The sequence below is a fragment of the Opisthocomus hoazin genome, chromosome Z (genome assembly GCF_030867145.1).
Source record: "Opisthocomus hoazin isolate bOpiHoa1 chromosome Z, bOpiHoa1.hap1, whole genome shotgun sequence".
In the NCBI taxonomy this organism is placed as follows: domain Eukaryota; kingdom Metazoa; phylum Chordata; class Aves; order Opisthocomiformes; family Opisthocomidae; genus Opisthocomus; species Opisthocomus hoazin.
Genome location: NC_134454.1, coordinates 13,413,191 through 13,435,880, shown reverse-complemented (window position 1 = coordinate 13,435,880; position 22,690 = coordinate 13,413,191). Strand labels below are relative to the sequence as shown.

The 22,690-nt window shown below is 34.2% G+C and overlaps 1 protein-coding gene across 1 annotated transcript in view; it reads left to right on the top strand.

The window, feature by feature from the left end:
* FBXL17 (F-box and leucine rich repeat protein 17) overlaps nt 1-22,690 on the top strand; it is a 306,625-nt gene that overhangs the window by 187,864 nt on the left and 96,071 nt on the right. Inside the window, exon 7 of the mRNA XM_075411650.1 lies at nt 11,733-11,809. Coding sequence (XP_075267765.1) covers nt 11,733-11,809 — 77 coding nt within the window. The remainder of the gene's footprint in view (nt 1-11,732; nt 11,810-22,690) is intronic.

Below are 22,690 nucleotides of genomic sequence, written 5' to 3'. Positions count from 1 at the left end.
TACACAGTGGATGCTACGGGAAACAAGGTGTCCTCTGACACAGTGTTTATTCTTAAAGTACAGAATGTGCTTATGTTATTTTAGAGATTTCTTCTTGCAGCTTTTCTAATGAGGCACAGCAAATGCGGTAGCAGCCACGGAAATTCTGAATACAATAGGTGTCAGAACAACTTTGGCAAACAGTATCTGCTTTGAATTAGTGTCTTAATAACCTGAAACATTGGTGGACATGTTTGCTCCAGTTGACCATCAGCATGCGTTTGCTGTCTGGGTGGGTTGCTTAGCTGTCTGGAAATAGTGCAAAGTGAGCCTGTGTCTTCTAGTACTGTTCTGTCTGTGATTTCTCAAAGTTGCACATATGGAAAATAAGTAATATTTTCCTGCCCCCCACTGCTTCTATCAAGCGCGCACACTAGTTACTTTGCGTTTCCCTCGTCTTCCCTGGGGAGTGAAGAAATGTGCCTGTGTTACTTCTACACAGAAATTACTTCTTACACAGAGAGACTGGCAATTCCAACTCTGTTTGACCTGGTTTAAGTGACTGCCAAGTTTTAGAGCTAAGACTAATGTGGTAACACTGTCTTTTCCTTGGAAAGCTTCAACCATCAGCACCATTTATTACATTAATGCAGTATATTTAGAATGAGAAGGTATATCTTTAAGTAGTGAATGAAATATATGTGGCTTGCTCTAACCCTAATTTAAGTATATTACTACAGGAAAGTAGGGAAAGACTGATGTTCAGTTAAGTGATTTCATAGATTTTTTTTATATTTTATTAATAATGGTTTGTTTAAAATTCTGTGGAATGATAGTTAAGTGTAATGATTTATGAATACAGTACAGAATTCTTGTCGAAGTTCTCCAGAGAGGCAAAAATACAACCCATGGAAATTTCCTTGGCTTTTTGAATATGTAGATTTTAACTGACTACATAATTTCTAATGGTTTAGACAGTTGCACCTTGTGGGTGCAGTTGGATCAATTTAAGAATTCATTTGAAGTTTTTTCTGATTGTCTTGCAGCAGAACATAGTAATGATGCTGAGATATCATTAAGGAATTAGATGACTATTTCTGTTCTGTTTCAGTACAAAGTTAGCTGAGGCTTGCCGGAAAGACATCTAAACTTAGACTGTGAAGGTTTAGGATATTTACATCAATGAACAGAGAAACTCAGCTAGATTATATGAACTGTTGGGTGTGATAGTTTGTTAAATGCTGCTGATAGATTAGGAAGGAAAAATTATCAAACTCGTAGAATTTCAGTCAAAATCCTGCTACTCATTCTTAATGTTTTTTCTTTTGTTTTGGGTGGCAGTTTATTACATCTTAGCCATTAGATAGCTTGTGGGGCAGCCAATGAGCCAACATATTGTCTGCAGATGCAAGTGCAGGCAGGTAACGCTAAATGATGTTTATTTTACAAAAATATTAACAGTGCTATGATACACCAAATGTAAATAATTACTAGCATGCTCAATGACCTGACAAAATTGGTACCATCGCAACAAGACTCAGGGGACCCTAAGACAGGAGAGAGAGAAAAGTTTATTCACTTACGTCTTGCAGTTTAAATCATCTGTCATCACATCATATAAAGCTAATTTATAATCTTTTTGTCCTTTTGGAATTCCGAATTCTGTAAAGATGTTCAAGATGCCAAAAACTGTTTCTGTTGCTGCATAAGTGTCTGGGAAAGTGCATTTTCTGTGAGATTCAAAGCAGTCACAGGGATCAGCCTTCAGGCTCGCTCAGTAAGGCTAATTTTTACAAATGACATACATGTCATGTAAAAATGCAAGTCCTTGATTTAGGTGTAATATCTCTTAAGACTGAGTTTTACTTTACAGGTTTTAACTATAAATTAAGCTACTCATTGAAATTTTTCTACTTTTACCTGTAACAGCAATTTAAACTAATTTTCTGATTGACGTTTTGGTGATACTTCAAATCAAGAACACAAACAAATATCTCCTTCATTGTATTGTGTATGTAATTGCTCAATTATGAATTTTCCAGCTACTGGAAACTGACATGTTTTCTCACTACAATTTAAAAGGGCACAGTGTATCCTAGTATTCTGTTTAGCCAGATTATTTTCCAGCAAGATTACATGAAATGTTATTCTGCTAAGTACTTTCAAGAATTGAATAATATTAGGTGAAGTTCATACATTATTAGGTGGTATTAAAATTTGTATTTACAGACTAGAATTGGCAATCTACTAAGATTATGATGTGGTAAGAAATACTGCTCTTTCAGTTTCTAATAAATATTTTTGCTATTATCTTGTCTGAGTTAAAAGAAGGCAGTTTTGCTTCAGACAAAGCACAGACAGTACCATCAAGCTTTTGTTTGTTGCTTTCTCCAAGGAGTGTACCACTAATAGAAATGCTAGCAAGACAGCCTTATGGAAGGGAATTAATAATCATTTCATAAAGAGATTCTGAAATTTGCCTTTAAGCATTTTTTTTTAAAGTCATAGCTATTTCAGTGCATTCTCTCTAGGTTAAAGTGACATTTCTACGAACCTTGACATTCTTATCAAGATTTATGTAGTACTTCGTGGCAGATCAAGACTTTTAGGATTTTAGTAGGCATGGAGTTTTTTTCCTCAGCTAAAATTTGTATACTAAAAAATTTCTGATAGCGTGTGATGTTTGAAATATACCAAAATTCACATGCAAGCTTTGCTGTGATAGTACCCTTTCAGTGAGACCTTAGCATACTGGCCTTGCCTGAGAACTGTAGAATTAGGTTATTGCTCACATTCTTTAATCTCTCTTCTTTATAGCATTTGTCCAAAAATGCATTGAGCTTTATTTTTTCCTTCATCAGTTTTATTATCAGCAGCATTAAATTAATGTACAGATCTACCAACTTGCTCAAATTCTTAAGGCATAAAGAGAATTGGACCCCAAATCAATTCCAAAGATGTGTGAATTATGATCAGTACTGTTGGGTTTTTTTTTTAATCTTTGATTATCTTGGCTCCTGTTCTGCTCTAGCATCATTTTGAATAAGCAGAAATTCTTGACAAACCTGAATGTCTTTCAGCAGTAGAGGAGAAAGATCAGATCTGATGATAGGACTATTTTGCAGAAAGCTTCCTTATGTCCTGTAAAAGACTACTTTTTTAGTGTCTAATGAAAGAGATTACCTCTCCCTATAAACCTCGTTCATCTCGTATAAATTTAGATCATGGTAAATCTTAGCACTGCTACTGCTCCCGAGAAAAGAAATGAGAATATTTATCAAACTTTTATAGGGATTTTATGTTTTCACAGAGCTGAACCTTTACCAATATTTAATCACCTCTGTTTACAACACTACAAAAAAATAGATTTGTAAACTGTGTTTCCATTTTGGAAAGGAGAAACTGAAGCAGAGGTTTTGCTCTTTTCTTAAAGTTAACAGGGAGACCTCTGATGAAGTCCATTCTCAGTCCACATCACTCATTGACTGTGATCTGCACTGTCATTTCAAGAAAGGTCTTTGAAGGTATCCATGGAAGAATAGCTGGTAGAGGTTAGGGTTTTATCTGGATTAGAAAAAAGTGATGCAAAGGGGATTGAAAGCATAAACCTCAATAGATTAGTTTAGCTGCCTCTCTGGAAAGCTCAGTGAAGTGTATGTCAACCTCTGTACGACAAAAATCAAGCGGTGAATGTGGTGAAGTTTTCTTTCATATGTGTGCAGTCCTTGTTGAGATCAAGTACAGGGCTGTATAAATACTGAATATTTTATTTTCAAATATAGGGTGAAGTTTTTTCATTGTTATAGAGGTATTTTAAAGTTTATCTAAGCATTCTTAAAGGACAGTTTAGAGAACATTTTCAGGAAGTTAGAGCACAGCAGTACAGTTTCTGTTTCATATTTTTACTATTAAACTGGAGAGCTTTTTTTGAGGAAAGAAGACTACTTTGCATATAATAAAAATAAATGGATTATGCATATTCTTACTCTATATACTATACTATAATGGGATGGCACAGGACTGCTTTAAAAAAAAAAAGAAGTCTATCAAAACTGAGGCCACTGTAACTTCAGGAAAAATCCTGAGGCCTAAAGCATGTAAATATAATCTCTGAAAGGCTAGGAAGGAGTAAACCTACCCCTGCTCAAAGCCCAGTCTTTCCACACAAGAAATGGTGCGACTATGCCATTGTATGCCCTAGTGTGGCTTGTACTGGGAGAGAGAGTTATAGCAGTATTTCAGGCTTTCTTTCTCCTGAATATCTCTTCTCCTTTGCGCTTCTCTGAAATTGCAGCATGTGTGGTGGTCTGTCTCCAAACTTCTTTTCTGTGTGCAGCATCAGTTACTAACAATTTCAACTAAAGGTTTGGCCAGAACACACATTCAGCATCTGAATGTCACCACACCCTCTCTGTACACTGCAGTAGACTTTCTGTAAATTAAAATGAGGCAGTGGGACATCACATATCTTGTTTGAATTCACAAGGATTTTCGTATGTGCATAGAAATAGGATCTACAATTTGCCAGCTCCCAGTCCTGCCTGTAGCTACTATGTAGTCATTATTTTCTAAATCTGTACATTCTTGCATTTGCAAATCGGTAATGTTATGATCGTTGCCTTTGCGCTTGTCTTAGGAAAAGCCATCATGGCATTACCTGTGTGCAAAAGCAACATGTATGTCAGCAATTCCTTTTCTACACCAGCACCCTAATAAAGCAGAGTAATCCAGCTGGATCATACATGTAAAGCAAGTACTTTACCATTTTTCCAGTGGAAAGATGCAGCTGAAACAGTTCAGGAAGGAAGCCATTATTTGTCTGTAGAATACAAAGCATAATGCTTGCTGAGAAATGTGCATTGGCTTGCTGGTAGTTAACAGTTCCTTGTTTTTGCTTAGGACAGTAGACATGTTGCCACAATGGATTTAAGAAACTGTATTTGAAGTGCTGTACAAATGAGTGTTTTCATCTCTAATCTGAATTCCAAAATACTTTAAAGCTCTTAAAAAATAAGAGATACCATTTAATTGTCTTCTGGACTTTAGTGTGATTAGCTGTGGAAAATCAGATCCATGAGGGTTTTAGAATAAAATTATTTTTCATAATTGTTTATTCATGTTAAATCTACTATGGTATCTAGTTCCTTCAAGTCAGAAAGGAACCGAAGGCCACCTGGAATACTACTATATGTAAATGTCAGATAGTGGAATTAAACAATTTTCTAAATCTCTCCTTTATTGGCTTAATTGCTTGCTGGATTTACATGCAGTCAGGGTAACAGGAATTATAAAGGCATTTCATTTTAGATAAGACTACTAATAAATATTTGAAAATAGATATTTATTGCTGAAAGACAGGGCATAATAGCTTAAGTACAGTGCTGATTAATTTATCTGTGTAGCTCTCTGATTGGAGGTTGCTTGCATCTGACTAGCTCAGAGCACAGTCAGACACTGTGGGACTTGTCTGCCCTTACCTCTGTAGTTTGTGAGCTCCAGTGTGAAAAAAAGCTTATCTATTTCCCTGTGCTGTAGGTGGCAAAACTGTTTGGTAAACCTAATTTTAAATTACATTGATTTTCTAAAGAATACCTCCCTGCTAATCAGAATTTAATGACTGCCCTAAGATAACTGCTGCTAACTTGTATAACTAGTGACACTTTGTGTATTGGCTCCAGACAAAAAGTGCTTTTCAAGTTCAGTTTGTGTTTTTGATGGAAAATCTTAACCTGTTTTGCTGGCTCTGTGATTAATACTGTTTCTTATAGATGCAGTTCTTGGTGTTCAAATTACAAACAATTTTAAAATACATATTTTGAATGTGATTGGAATGTTAAAATGGCAGTGAAAACTGAGTACCAGGATAACAAAAGCCAAGTAAAAATCATATCTCTTATTAGTATAATTTACATTATGAACAACATCTCTCTTTCAATATATTTGTTCATAATGTAAATAAAATGATCAATAAAAAAGAATCCTAAACCAGGAATCTGTGTCCATCAGTGTGTGAAGTTCATAATTTATTCTTATGGGATTTTAAAAGGATTTGTAAATCTCTCAGTAAAATGTTAGTCCTTTGACTCTTTTAGCCTACAAATTATTCCTTCTGAATGCAGAAGACCTCAGATTACATCAATTTCTTAAGACTGTGTGTGCTTCTGTGGTAAGAGGTTTTGTTTTGTTATGGGAGAGACTTGGTTATTATATTGCATTATTGCCTTCCATAGGAATGTTTAAGTCATCAAAACCAATGACTGTGAGTGTGATTTTATATGCAGCTACTATTTTCTGCCTGAATTTAACCTTTGAAACACTATTTTTTGAGGAGCTCCATAGATTTCTTTGTGTAAGGTTTCTCTTTCTCCATTGTATATTTTAGTGTTCTTGGTCTTTCCAGGCTCTCTTTTGGTTCCCAGTAGTGGTGTCGATTATGTTTTGAAGGATAGTAAGATGTTCGCTTTACTGCTTAGAGACAAATCTATGCCAGTCAAACACAAAGAAGCCATGTAAACAGTCTGATGTTCGTTTTGAATCTTAGTAAGTGTGTGAATGTTTTCAGATTTTTACACCTCTACGGTGAGTGAAACTCACTCCCTCAAATTGTGATCTCTTAACCAGCATATGGCAACTCCAATTAGCTTCACTCGGGGCTGAATAACATCTCAGACTGTAACAAGGTCTCCCAGGACCACTTATACCACAAATACTGTAGTCATATTTTCTCATTAGTTCCTTTTGGTTGTCACAAATATGATTTTCCAATGTTTTTAGAATTAGACCAAAACCATAAAAGCTGTGTATGTATATAGAAGAGACAATTATTTTCAATAACTCAAGGATCTTTTATATCTTTTCATACAGGTAGAAGCTTGCACAGTTTAATTCATTAACCTTAAGCTTTCATTTAAATCAAAGAATATAGGGATCAGTTGGCTAAGAGAAGAAAATTACAGGGTTTTGAATGACTTATTTTCTAATTTGTCAATTTTTAAAAATTATTTTTAAGCTCTTACATTTTTAATTACATCATAGAAAGTCAGAAACCTTGAATTTCTGAATTTGAAGTTGTCAGTAGACGTATAGACATATCAGTCATGCAGTTTTGTTATTTTTGAAGAAAAGGCTTACTTGCAGAGAAGCTTTATACCAGTAAATATTTGTACACATAAGTAATTTTTCTGGCTGTGCATACAGACCAGGTAGGAAGAACAGTATATGCAAGTACATGTTAGTAGGCAAATTTCCATAGTTTCTGGAACCCAGATCGAGAGCATGTTCCTGATATTAATAGCTGGAATTTTAGCAACATTATGGTTATATCCTTTTCTTCTTGAGATCTGTTTAGCTTTCCAAGCAGGAAGACATTTTTGGACATTATAACACTAAGAGGCAATCTTATTAGTCTCTGAATAGAAAGAACTTTGGGATGTTGGAACATTGATACGTTCAGCATCACAGTGGTGAGCAAGCTCCAGTTGTCTTACAAACTTCTGTGGCCTGTAATTCTATTGTGTATTACAGTACATAGGTATGTTTCTAGTTATATTCTTGGTTTCTGAAATACTGTTTGATTGGCTTGTTTATGTGAAATCAATTTCTGCTCTGCCTTTTTCTTGCTCCTGATTGCACTGTAAATTTCATAGTATGTGATACTAATTTCATACTTCTAGAATCTAATACAATAAAACTAAATTGCATATCAGTCTATCAGAGAACAGCATTCATAAAATATTGAGTAGATCTAGGGAAATCTTGGCATAAGAATTTATTAGATTATGTTTTCAGGTTTAATGGGTAAGCATTTTCTGCCTAAAAGAAGTATTTCATGGTCTCTTTTGTGATATTTTCATGTCTTACGTGGTTCTAAATAATACTCATTTACAAAGTAAGAAGTGAAGACATTTTAGCTTTGGCCAGCTCTGACCCAGACTTATGTATTATCGAAGCTCTAATTACAGTCTTATTTCTTTATTCTTTGGCTAATGAACCCATGTCTCATTTTTGGTAATGGGTTACTTTGACTGTGAAAATTACTTTTCTTCCTGGGAGAATGTTTGTGTTTTAATACATTTGGAGGAAAAAAGTAAAAGAAATAGCTGCGTCCCTGTTACTTTCACTACTTCATCTAGATGTTGCATGTCTTTTTGTTATTAAAATTAGTAGGATCAGCTGATAACAGCCTGTTCAGTAACCTTGGGTTAAGAGATATAAAAATATCTTGTCTCTACCTTGGCACAGAGCTGTTATTACCTTGTCCAATAGGCTTCATGTTAGCTCCCTGACAGATAGGGATTAGTCCCCAAGCTTTTCAGGGCTCGGTTACCTGTTTTGCTCACTTCTGTCATTTGCTACTGCTTTAAACAATAACTTTGCATCTCTTATTCGCCAGTATTATGCTGATGTTTTTAAGGTTAGGCTTCTTTGTTGTCTATTTCAGCGACATTATGAAGACTTACAAAGATAGATATGGCAATGGTCTGATATAATTTTGATGGATTATTGCGACAGAATTAACATGACTTGATCCTTGCTTTCTAGAAAAGGTTAATTTCATTTTATTCTTTTAACCTTTTTCTTTGCTGTCACGTTTAACAAAGATTAAAAGGTAAAAGTAATAAATACACAACTACTCTTATTTTTCCTTATGTTGTAAAGAAATCAATTGTTACTAACAATTATGTATTCTGTGACCCTCTATAGAGCAGAGGCTAATGAGGCCGTATAAAGTGAGTCTTCTGTCTCTACAAGTTGATTTAAATGGGGTTGATATATAGAAACGGTAAGAGAAATTAAACTGAAATTAGATTGACTTACGCAAGTTATAGAAGGCAGACAAAAAAAAATTTAAATTCAATGTTTTAGCTATATTTAAATTTTTTCTTCTCCAAACTGGATGTGTCATTACCTCATTCTTTTAGATGTTAGATGATTTTAATATTTAAAAAAAAACCAAACAAAAAGAAATGAGGCAATCAAAGCTACATGGTTTGCCTTTTTTTTTTTTCTGTTTAATGGAAATAGCTAAAGACTGTGCAGGTTTTCTTTTCACTTTAGGAGAAAGTGAACAGTGTTTCATTTAGACTCCCAAGATGTCACTAAGAACAAGACTGGAGTCACTCAAGCCACTTGAAGAAACTTTAACCCTTAGAGCTGGCACTATGTGGAAGGATTAAAGGATATAGTTATAAAGGCCACACAGGCAAATACTTTTGTCCTTTGCTCCTGGCATCGAGTGACTGACTGCATCAAAAATTTCTTCTCAAACACTGCATTTCTAGCACTTTTTATTTGTTAAGATAAGCTTGTAAGTATATACTGGCACCCGTACTGGAGCTGGGGCAGAAACTACAATTTGCTTTCTTCACAGCTGCACCAATTTTGTTTGAAGACAGAGAATGGCCAACATCCTGCATCCTGAGATTTAAGTACACAAGGAAGCTGAGTGATGCACATGCAGATATGTCTGTGTGCACATAGTACAAATTTGACCCTGATTGATTGAAAACTTGTGTAACTGAAGTTGTAGGGAAAATCAGGTAGTCCTTTATGTCATCATGACTGTCTTGTGACAGTATATTAGATACTGATTGTTGTACTGCATTTTCATCAATTAATTGTCTCTCAGTAAGTAAAAGTGATCAAAAATAATTTGAAAAATTGTACAGTCATTAGATAAAATTTTCAAAATATTTTTCTAGGTTCAGAATTTTTATCCAACGTAAGAAGTGTTTTGTAATCTCAGTACTCTGCTAAATGATACACGCGATAAGAATTAATAAAAGCTTCTTTTAACTGCAATGTCCATTCACTTTTCAATTATATCTTATTTGCTGAAATTTCTAATGGACATACTGTCTAATAAAATACAGGATAATGATTTCCTGTGTATTCCTATTACTAGTATTATCAATAAAATCTCATTATTAGGAAATATTTTTCTGGAATAAATAATAAAAAAATCCTTCTCGTGGCCTAGTTATGTCAATAAGCCAGTTAACAAACATGAGTGTCTTGTTCAAAATCATGTCTTACAGGAACAGAAGAAGTTTTTCACATACGTAGAGTGTGTTTAATGCTCTAAACCTTATCTGATTTTTAGGAAAATAATCTAATGAAAATATGAAATTGTGAAGTTAGTTTACATTAAAAAGCGTAGTCCTGGTGTAACTTCTAAAATAAAAATAACTGTCATGGTTACTAATTTTTTTAGAAGAGAAGCTGTGGGTTTAAAGAAGTATAGAATCTGGAGGATGACTCTGTTTTTCTTCTGTTCTTCTTTCAGTCTCAAAGGTTGCCATCTTAAAATATTTCTCTCCTTTCTTTGTGTATTTGTAAAGTAAGGCAGCCTTTTCCCAAAAACCAGTATTACAAGAATTTTCTAAATATTAGTCTCTCACAGTTTTCAAGGATTGAAAATTTATAACAGTGGAAGAAGGAACTATAATTAAGGTACTTTGTCAGAGGTGTCCTGTTTTATTAGTAATAGTGAATTTTCATTCTAGATTTTCGAAGGAGGAAGCAGAGAGGGGACCAATAAATACGAAGGGTTATCATTCAGTTACTATGTTGTTATAAGCATCAAGAATTAGGTGGTTGCTTTTAAAATCTAAAATTGACAGCATGAAGAGTTAAATCATATTGGGAGACAATCTATTGGTGGTGGTAAGTGGAGGAAAAAGTACGAGTATGTAGGTATATTTTCCAAAAATTATGAAAAATTCAACAATACCTGGGGTTTTTTTTCAAAATTGGCAAGTAATTTGATTTTGTGTACTGTAGTAAGGTTGATTTAAGACACAGAGTAGATGATTGGGTAATTGATCTGAAAATTAAAGAAGAATATATCGTATGAGAAGAAAGTTATTCGGTTTATTCTATAAAATACGCTTTTAAAAATGTCTCTATGTAGAGAACAGCACAAGATTCATGTTACTGATCCAATGAACAGTAGTGCATTTTAAATTAATGTAGCTGAAAATACCTTTGATGAACAATATTTTTGAGTGATACACTCAATTTTTGAGTAAACAAAGTGGTTGTAAACATAACATTAATATGGACTTGGTCACAGGTATATAACAAGCTCCTATTTTACAAGACAATTTTAGTTTTCATATTAAATTTCTTGCTTACAAGAAATCAAACAAGGAAATTAACAGGAAAAAGCTTAAGTGTTTCATTGCAAATTCATAATATTTTTGGCAAGGCAAACAAATGAGCGGTCTTCTCATCTATACAAACTACTCTAGGAACATATTGGAACACCAGTGGCACATAGCATTTCACAACCTGATGAATGCTGACTCGTCCAATAATCACTGAAGAAATCCAAACGTGAATTTAAAATTACATTTTCTTATCTTTTGTCCTCATTACAATGCATTTATAGTTCTTCCCTAGAAGAAAACTTTCAAAGCTTAAATCTTGCAATAAAAACTTTCCAAAGTTACACAGTAATAAAGAAATGGAAATTCACATTTGTATTATTTTCCAAAAGACTTGTCTGTCTATATTTCAAGCAACTCACATATTCAGAGCCTTATGGGAATATTGATATAAAAGCATTCCATCTAAAATAATATTTTCTCCGGTGTATACATGTAGCCATATGCATTTTCAGTGAATTGTATGGAACAATTCACAAAATGAAGAAATTGAGATACAGTACATTACATTTGCGGATTGTGCTCTTGCTATTTAAAAATGATCTTTTGTCTTTTAACTGTGATTTTACTGTATGTGTCTTCCAGATGTGTGGAGGTGATTGCCAAAGAAGGCCGGAATTTGAAGGAGCTGTATTTAGTATCCTGTAAGATCACCGACTATGGTATGTAATATACTTGTATCTTTCTTTTTGTGAAGATTAATCTGTACTAGCTTTGCACAGGGACTTTTATACAAAGTGTTGGCAATGTGCAGATAAAAAACTTCAAAAACTTTATCCATAAAAATAAGAAATGTACCAAAAGTGTTTGACATGCTTACAGATATCCGTGGTTGGAAGTGTGAAAGTCAGTGTACGTATGTGCAGAGCTGGCAGTTATGGGGCAGACTGAGCAGAGTGCCCTTTGAATTGTCCTGGAGACCAGGAGAGCATCTGAGAGAAAATCCAAAACCACTTGTGCATTTCTAGGTGCTGTAAAAGCACAAGTAACTAGGAATGTGAAGTGATTGCCTCTTGTAGGCCATAAAATTTGAATGAACTTGATAAGCCCTTAAAAATGCTGTTATGATAAAATAGAGAGGAGTACCTTAGGAATTAGGCTTTCTGTCCGATAGGCCCCATAGAGAGACAGAATTTGTATTTAGAGTAGGAGAACTTCTTAGCACCTGAGTGTATTTGCAGAACACAGCTTTGTTTGATCTTGGTTTGTCTTTTGTCAAATAAGATATTGTCCTCGAGGAAGACACGTATTTCTGCAAGAAGGCCAAATTTGTCAAACATCTGTCTGCCACTTAAGTGCCTAAATTTCAGTGGTATATGCAAACTGTATCTTCAAGCTGTGCGTCTCAGGTTTCCTGATTGTTTTGTTTCTCATTCACTCTTTTTTTATTTTAACTTTTTGCTCCGTAGCTTTTATAAAGATTTAGTATGTCAAAGTGATAAATTACCTTTCCAGTGGTCAGAAAGTCATTCCTTTATTTTCCCCTTCAGATTCTGCACTTCACTGGGGTTTGCATGGGTGCATTCGAGGGTATTGTTGGTCTGCAGAGTTGGGCTCGCCTCATGTCCACGTTATTTGAGCATGAGCTCACAGTACAGCTGTAGCCCTTTTGAGAGCTTTGGGGCTTGGCAGAGGAGAGGGAGCGTGGGCCTATGCCACCGTTTTCTCTGGTCTGCAGTTGTTTGTACTTCCATGTGCAGAACAGATCTTGCCAAAGTTGAAAACATAGATTGTCTTGGCTTGACAGTGCTTGGCCAAAATTAATTTGTGGATTTGTGAAATGGGAATGGTCTGCTGGAAATTCAGCGAGAGGAATTGTCTGTAGAGCAAAAAGTGATGATGAAGGTGCTTCTTGTCACTGCTGTAGGGTCAGAGGTGCAGGGCCTCAGCTGGAAGTGAGACTGTCCATTTGTGCATTAGAGTTCTGCTACTTGTACTTTTGTCCTTTCTGACTTCAGCAACCCAAGTAGAAATAATTATCGTGGGAATAACGGAACCCACATCTTGAGGATGGGTAATTTCTCAGACTGATTTCACTCTTCATTTGCTGCACTTACTGAGAGGAAAACAGGATTTCTCCCAAAAGCAGGGAAACACACAGGGAGAGACTGAAGCAAAGAAACTGAGGATAAAGTCTTGCTTATGAAAGAATGGAGAGAGGGGAAAGAAAGTGTCCATGGCTAGATAAAAAGCGGGAAGTGTGTTACACGGAATGAATGCATGGAGAATATATGTAGACTTTGGATTATTAGCTTGCCAATCACAGTCATCCAACCTGAGCTTCTGTTGACTTCTGTGACTAAGGCTAACCTGTCACTAATGTGTTGGGTTCTGCAGTCATTCAACATTACTGCAGGCAGTTTGGGAGTTTGAGAACATTTTCAGTTGATAGAGTTGATAGTAGGTTTTACTATTCACTTAAAAATTTGACTATTTATGCTACTAAGGATCAGTAAAACATCCAGCAAAACAGCTGTAATACCGACTTATTTCTGATACATTATGGAGACTGATTGATTATCATTATAATCTTCAGCATATCTCAGCATGCCAGCCTGACAAATATATTCATCTGCTTGTGTTATCAGAGCTGCAAATGCAAAATAAACTGTAGCAAATTTATAAGCATAATTTATGCTTTGTAAGGAAGTAAAAATTTAGCATGAGATTAAAAATGTAATAGCAAGTGCATATTCATTAGGTCAACAAGAGTGTTGCAGGGTGGAGCCAGGCTTCACCCTTTTGCTTTATTCCTTTTTCATTTATTTCCTGGTACTTCAGTGGAAGACTCCCACATTTTCTTGTGGTGCTGTTAAGTTAAAAAGTGAGCTCCTTACAGTGCTGCAAGCTCAGTTTGTTGTTGAACTTCCTTTATCCAAGAAGCTGCCTCTCTTCTACAAAGGGAAAAGAGCAGCCTTCCTCAGAAGATTTTCAATCCATCATGTCCTCTACACCTTTGTATTTGTGGCAAGTAGAGGAAATCAACTGAGAAGCCTGACTTCTTGTGGGATCATTCAGGTGGTGTCCCATGGTCTGACAAAGACTTAAAACTTCATGTGTGTAGTTGTTCAGGCTCCACCAAGAAATGTCTGAAGCTCTGTGGGTCCGTGACTGGGTGGGAGCTTAGAGCCATACTCAACTATGCTTTTTGTTTGATAATCCTGAGGGTGAGACACATAATGGTCCTTGCTTTGGAAATTAAAATCTTGACACCAACTTTAAATGGGAACTGTACACATTTTCACTGGATATTTAAAACATACCTAGAGCTGGTAACCAGATTTCTTGCAGCTTGATGCAGTACAGATGCAGGATTTTGAAAGCCCTCTTTGAAACTGTTCAACAACAATTTTTGATGCTACCGAAGTTAGCGGAGTTTTGATGTCTGGGACAAGCTCATTATTGCTTAGCAATTCAGCTGGGAAAAAGAAAGTAATATTGGTAATTTCCAACAAAATCTGTAATCATTTAAGACATTAATTAAGCAAAAATAATAAGAATTATTGCAATAAATAAAGAAAATAATTACAGGAAAAAATGTTATTTTTGCCCTGCAATGAATGCTATAGGTATGTATGTGTGAGATAGTTTCATGCCCTCTAGCAAAGACCATGAGGTGTGAACTGCATTGTGTTATTAATTCCACTGTTTTGTTTTCCAATTTCTACAATAATGCAGTATGTAAAACTACCAGACAGACATGCTTATATGCAATTAGTATTTTTAAAACACACTAAAAGACTTAATTTTATTTTGAAGCCTAAAAGATTAATTAAAAACCCCTTCACCATGATAATGTAGCCATAGGCAGCCTTACTTTCTTTGATACTTTCCTGCCCAGGAAAAAGTTCTGTTATGTTATACAAAAACAGAGACAGAAGGATTCATAGAGGGCTCGAAGTATGTGTACATACTAAGAGTTGTTAACTTGTGAGAAAAAATAAATATATTGCTCTATAACATGTTACATTACAAAAAGGTTAGTTTTGTCTTTTTCTGCATAGAAAAAAGTATACTTTGTTTTCTTCTGAAAAATTTATAGAATGGTATCTTTATTTATGTCTGCCTAGAAGAATTTTCTAAAAATCTACTTTTAATTAATGATATTTGTTAGAGGGTAACATGCTAGGATGCTGAAAATGAGTTGAGAAGTTTCTTTACATCCAGCACATTGTTAAATGCTAAATAAGTGACAGAGTGAAGTTAAACCTGACACTAGTTCCTCATATCATTTTGCCCTTTTGTTAAACAATCATGAATTAAACATGGATTGTCAATGTTGTCTTTGAATTTCCTGCCTTTTGTTGATTTGTGTCACAACCTTAACTTTACTTAAACATAGGGGGTTTTGTATTTAAGCTTTTACTAAGAACTAGTAAGAAAGCTAGGCTTTCTCCGCTGTGGAGAGACTGTGTGTCAAATGAATTAGGTTGATGTGAAGATGTATAGCAGTGAGCAAGGGCAGCAAGCACATACAGAATTGTGTAACTGTCTTTTCAATTTTATGCTCTAGTTCTGGGTTTTATTGATATCCTTAGTGCTGGGAATTTGTTTTAAGTAAATTATTACTCACAAAGTTTGTAATGGTGCAGAGTGCTATGCGCTCTGAAACACAAAAATGAGATTTTGTGTTCAGAGATGAAAAGATGTGGTGAAACTACCCTGTGAAACAAGGCTAGATTTTTTAAGGGTCGAATCTTACAGTAATGTAAGTGTAAATTTACTAAGAATTACTTAAAAAGTAAAAGTTTCTAATGCTTTACTTCCACTTTAGAAAAGTAGTCAGATCAGTGTTTTTTGTCTGTGCATGCAGGAAGTCGTTTCAAGGCAAGATTTAAATTGTAGGCTTCCACTGAGAGAAAAAAAATAAAAATAAAAACAAAAAAACCAAACCAAATCAAACTCCACCACCCCCAAAAAAACCCTGAAAAATAACTTTTGAAAAAAGTGAGGAAGGAAGTGTTCAAAATCAGCACTTTTGACAGCTGCGCTGTGAGAAATTTCTGAAAAACCAAAATACCCAAGCTGCCATTAATAAGAGTGCGGTTAGCACAGTTCAGGGAATATGTTTATCTCATAATTATTCCTGTCAAGTAACGTGCAGGAGATGACAGTTATCTGGATAGTTGTCCTGTAGAATTTCCATTACCTAGAGGTTCTGGATTTTACCTGACTTAAAAAGTCTCTATTTCCAGCTGTAAAGTAATTGTAGAAAGCTTTTCAGATTAAATGCTTGGCACAAGGACCTGAGATGAACTGTGGTATTTTGCTGATAGCTTTCAGATTCTGAATATTGAAAAAGAGTTCTCTAAACAAGTAACCTTTTTGTTTTCTAGAATTATGAGTATTCCTTTTTCGTATTGCCTCTTTTCATCATTTACTTATACATTTAGTGTCTCTGAGGACACATGATTTTTTTTAAAGATTTTTCTTTTGTGAGGATGTTCGCTAAAGCAGAAAACAGGTTTCATCAAACTATAACTGAATTATACAGTTTTTATTTTAGAATGTTGTAGATGAGGCATAGCTATTACAAGCAGATGTCTGGAGGAATAAGATAGTGTTTATACTGAGTCAAGTCCAACTGTCACATGACAAATGATAACTGTAAGTTGCATTTTTTTCTTCATAACTGGATTATGGATTCTTTTCTGAAAAGTGAGATACAGCTAATAATGTTAATTCCAAGATGCTGTTATAATCTAATATTTTAATATTTAGGCTACAGATGCTTTCTATTTTAAAATAGAATATTTTAATTATCAGGAGATCAGGTCTTCCTATTGAATAATACAGATAAATCTTGTGAGAATCACGTGAGTTTTCTCTCCAATATAGCATTTGTCATGTAAATTATAAAGAATAAGCATGCTGTGGGTATTTCTTCATAAAAGAGTATTTTGTTTCTGCTTCTCACTTGGATCAGCAAATCTCTCTAATGCTTGATCTCACTATAACTATTCCTTTCCTACTTTTAACCTTTTTAAATCTATTTTTAAAACACCATGTCTTCTGTACAGTATTGCTTGGAAGGGAAATACATTTTTTGTGGGATAAATGCAGCAGTTATGGATAGACAGAATGGAACAGGTAGTAAATACATTTTTGAGTTAAAGAGATTTCATCCTCACACATTACCGGTTTGCAATCTCTTCCTTAATTTATATCAGTTAAATAAATATAGCTTCCATTTTCTCTTTCAAAATTATTTTGAATTGCTGCTACATTGAGTTCCAAGTTTCCCTTCTTCTCAGAAGCAGTCTTTCCCCTATTATGTTTTCCTATCCTGTGTGTATTTCTTTCTCTTTTGTGCTCTTGTAATGGCCCAATGCATGCAAACAGTAATCATACTGGGAACTACATTTACGCTTGTAGATAAGCATACAGATAATCTTTTAAGGACCAGGGCCTCTGTAATCTTCTTTAGTGGTTATGTATGTGAAGTACATATGTACGTTTGTGTGTGTATAAAATGGCAATATTCTAGTGTCTACCTACTTTATATATTTATTGCTATATGCGTATGAAAGAAAACAAATATAGATGTATTTTCTTCCTATAAACTTATTTTTTCTTCCTTTCCACAAAAGCATTTTCTCTCTACTTTTTGTCCTGTTACTTAACTGTTCAGAAACATGAAGTCACTGAAGTAAATCAACAGGGTTGTCAATGTTTAGTGCCAAACTTTGACGTTCTTTGCTTAGTTTTCAGGTTCTTTTTCTGTGGATAGGCTGCAACTTTAACTCTGGTAGACTGTAAGAATTAATTACCTGAAGAATAAGTAGGTGGTCAGCAATGTGTACCCTGTTGTATGTGTTAATGATACTTTCTTCCTTTGACAAAACCTTGAGCAGCTGGTAAAGTGGTTTAATTTGCTTTTATATTAAAATGTTCATCCCTTCAGAGTTCTGAAACAAATATTTCCGTAGAAACACTGGTAAGTGTAAGGATCAGTGAAAGCTTATGCAGGCAACAGAGGTGAGTTACAGAGTTCTATATAGCTTAGCAAAGCAGCAATGAAAAGTATGACTCTCTTCCTCCATTTAAATGTTATTAATGTTTATTTTGGAGTGTGCGGAGTGAAGATTTGGGGTCTTTTTATGTATTTCACAACCTCCGTACATTTGCCTCTAGCTAGGAGAAAAAAATATAGAGTGCAGATATCTATATAAAAATATATCTGTATAAAAATATAGAGATTTTGTAAGGATGTTTGTCGACTTGTTTGTTCTGGTTTTTTGTATTCCTTTAATGTTGTTGTTTTAGATTGGAGTAGTTGTTCGTATACAGCCTTGCATGTATTGACAGTTTTGTTACCATAAGAGATCCTATTGACAATGAAACCAAGAGGATTGTTAATGTGAGGAAAGATAGCTGTAAACTCATGATTTGGGGATTGGAACCCTATCAGAGGACATCTTTTTTTAGTTCCGTTAAGAATGTTCAAGGAGTGACTAGGTAACTTTAGTCACCTGTCTGGAGTTTTCAGTAGAAATTGTTAATAATGCAAAATCAAATTAAAACTGTATCAAAAGTAATCCCTGAAGCAGATAAGAGCCTTTGAACAATCTGTCAGCACCACATATAACTATCAAAATGCAAGTTTTCTTTGTGTAAGTTTCATCAGTATTCCCAATGTCACGAAAATTCCATGCAGTTTTCTTCTAAAGTTGATTTGAGATACCGCCATGCATCTTCAAGACCCATACAGTGAGATAAATTACTGCAATAGCATATTTCTCAAATAACAGATAGTTGCAAATCGTTTGTCTTATAGTACATAATAAAAGACTTTCTCTTGGAGCAATGAGATGCAACAAATTTTCAAAGTATTTTTTGTCATCCTAGAAGGTGAGTTGTCCCCCTTAACCTATGCCTGTAAAAATAATGTGGTGCAATAGCCAGTTAGAGGAAGCTGGATGTAGCTGCACTTTTGAGTCAAGACGAACAGAGTAGAAGCCTATAATTTGTACAGTTTGTTCCCAGGTGATTGTTCTAAATGTGGAAAATGGAGATGTGCTGTACTTTAGGTTTTGTTTGTCTTGTAGAGAGATCCACAGGTACTGTTGTTTTAATTCGATTTCTTCTGTGTGAAACTTGGTGGTTTGGGTTATTATTTCGACTCTTTGGTGACAAACTTGGCAGTAGTTAATCATAGTAGAAAGTTTAATTTTGTACTTTTTTATCTCTAGAGAGAGGTGCTTCAGTTAATCTTTGGAAAAATGCACCTCATGTCAGAGTACCAAAACACAAAATACATTTCTGATACAACAAAAATTGAAATGGCCACAACCTCTGCCTTTGTTGCTAGAAATACATTTTCAAGTTCTTGTTTATTCATTTGCTATATTTACTGTGTTAGGAAACTATATTATACTACTGAACTTTCATTTGACCCAGAACCCAGCTTCTGTTCTCTTGTGATATCTGTGTTTCCTGTTTCAGATGACCTTTAAAAAATAACATAGAGCTTTATTCCTTCAGTGCACATGTTAACCACTGTGTTGAAAACAGTGTGCTAGGTGCCTCTTCAGTGAGCTACCAAACAGAAAAAATATTTTTAAAATTATTGTATCTAAAAACTTGTTTGCAGCTCAAGACTGATTTAAAGTACAAATAAAGTATTACACATCAATTATGTAATTATGGTCATATTATGAACACTAGAGTCATTGCAATTTGGTTTTGTATTTTGATAAATCTCCCAAAACTATGGAAGAAATGTATTGTCATTTTACATTTTTGTCTTATCTTTAATTTCAAACAGCAATGGAGAATACCATTTCCAAAAGACATTTGATTTGCAATCAGAGTAGATCTACTTGATAAAAACAACTGTGGAACTTGTATTTAATATGAATATACTTCTGGCTTGTTAGGATATAATTTAATTTAAACATTTAAAACATTTGATATTTTCTGACTGACAAGCACCAATAATGACTCACATTAACACACTGTTGCTATAGTCCAGTTTTATATTTATTTCATTGAACTTCTGTATTCATTTAAAATTTGCCCCTAAACCACTTTATTTATTGAGTTGCAATTACCAGTATACTTCAAAAAATCCATACATTAGATATATTTAAAATTATTCTTATAGAACCTAGTATTAGTCTCAGAGGGGATTATTTAAGGGTCCCTCTCATAATTCTAAATGTAAAAGCAGCATTTAAGTGAGAGAAAACAGAACTCAAAGAGGAAGAAAAAGAAATTTACTGAGTCTTTTTCCATTTGATCATACAAGTAAAGAGTTGTACTATTTTTTAAAGAGACTCTGCTAGTTTGCAGCTGCAATTTATTTCTTCTGAATTCTAGCAGCCAGTTTTATGATCCCCTTTTTAATGCACTAGAAAATATATTTGAACAAATTACATGTTAAAATTAGTATGTTACTTCAGTGTTGCATAAATAAAAGTGATTATTTTTTTCAGGCAGTATCCCTAAGGGAGATTTCCATTCAGAGTGCTTAAATATGGTAACTGAAACTTCTTAGCAAGTAACAAGAGTTGTTTCCACATAATTACTCAGACTAAGTTAAGTCTGTGAAAATATTAATTTTTGGTGGTAGGGTGGCTTTTCTACATTCTGTTTCATAACTTCTCTTGGCTAGTTGTTGAATTCCAGTAATACACAGTTTATTGAAGGGAAGGCTTAAAAAAATATATGAAGTACTTCATGGAGGTATAATATTGCAATGATTTTGCATGCCTAAATGTAATGAAAAAAAAATATTCTGTTACTTTAATCATTTCTCTGGTCTCAAGGATTGTGCTGAGAGACTGAATGTCTGAAAACAGTTTTTTTCTTTAAATGCTGAATAAGATACTGATGTAGTTTGGTAGAATAGAAATAAAACCAAATGGCTAATATCACAGCAATATGGTAGGTATTGGTTTAGAGCCTTATTAAAAAAAAAAAATGAAAATGCTTAATGAAAAGCTTTCCAACAGTGGAAAGGAGATACGAAAACATGTTCTAAATCTATTGCATCTCAGCCTTGTGGCATATTACCGAGGCCTTGTTATGTATATACATTAATAGATCTGTTATGTTTAAGTATGGCATCTGTGGCCCAATATGTAAATATCAAGAACTAGGGACTGTTTCATTTTTTTTATTCATATTAGCTTGAAACATGAATTATGAGTCAACAGCAAAAACAGTAATAAATATTCTAATAACATGAGGTTTTATCGTCTGGTCCAAGAACAGAGGATGCATACAAAATATGTCTTATGTTAGGTAATGAAGTGGAATGAGCAGTGCTTGTGCTCTGCATTCCTTTAATTGTGGTGATTCTGGGTTAGCCTTGCTGTGACAAAGGCATTTAATTTTTACCTCTGTAATGAAGCGCACAAAGAAGTTCACGTTATCTTTGTAAACTGTAAACTCTTTCCACACCACAGGATGACAGAGTGTAGAAACTGTTCTGTTACTGGTGGGCGACATGATTCACTTCATAAACAATCTGAAAGGCTAGTAATCATAGTGCCTTCAAAAATTGATAAATTGACATCAAAATTTTAGTTTGGTCAACTTCAAAGATATGAAGAGTTTTCTTTAAAAAATTAGTCTCAAAGTAGCTTTTAAGTGAATTATTTTAGTTCCTCATAAGTCAAGAGGGATCATTTTAGCTTTTGAAATGTCAAGTGTCTTTCCAAAACACTCAGACAACAAGATTGCTTTATTTGCAGTTCTCTTTGGCTTGATGCCATTGCACCCAATTTTTAGTTGTACATACTGAAACATGTTACTTCTAATTACAAGATGCTTAATAGACAAGTGTAGTAAAATACGTCCAAATATATATGGGTACAAGGTTGTTAGTACAGAGAAAAAGGAATAAAAGTGGATAAAGGGAACTGTTGGATAATGTAAGAGAACAAATTTGATATATTTGAAAATTTTTTTAATATGAAATTTGGATTCTTCTGTTCATTTTTATACATATATTGTAACTGGTAAATGAAATTACTTCCATGTTTAGGTACTTTAAAAAACAATACAAATATTGGGAATGTTTCAATGTTATTAGCTAGATATAATGATCCAGTTTTACAAACTTAGGTTTTTCAGTAATGTGAAGATATTAATACCTTTTATTTTTTGTACAGGTCAGTGTTTTGTTAGGGTTTTTAAAACTTCTTAAATAGAATTTATGTTATACATGATGCAATTAAATTATCTTTTAGGAACTTGGTGGTTCTGCCATGTGTGGATATTAAAATAAAGATGAAACACAAAAGAAATTTTCCATACTACCAAAGTTTGAAAGCACTGAAATTGTAGCTTAAGTTTTGTGTAAATCATTTTAATTTGAAAATGCAGTAGTAGCCTCTCTCTCTGCTTCAAGTATGGAAGCGTATATGTTCCTTGATTAAATCTGTACGCCTACATCAGTAATAATAGTATAGTGTGAAATTTATGTTTGAAACCCCTGTAGCTCATTTTTATTTGTACCAACTTAAATGATAATGAACACCAACTTGTCAACAGTGCTAACAGTTCACAGTCCCTTACCTGTATTTTCTTAAATA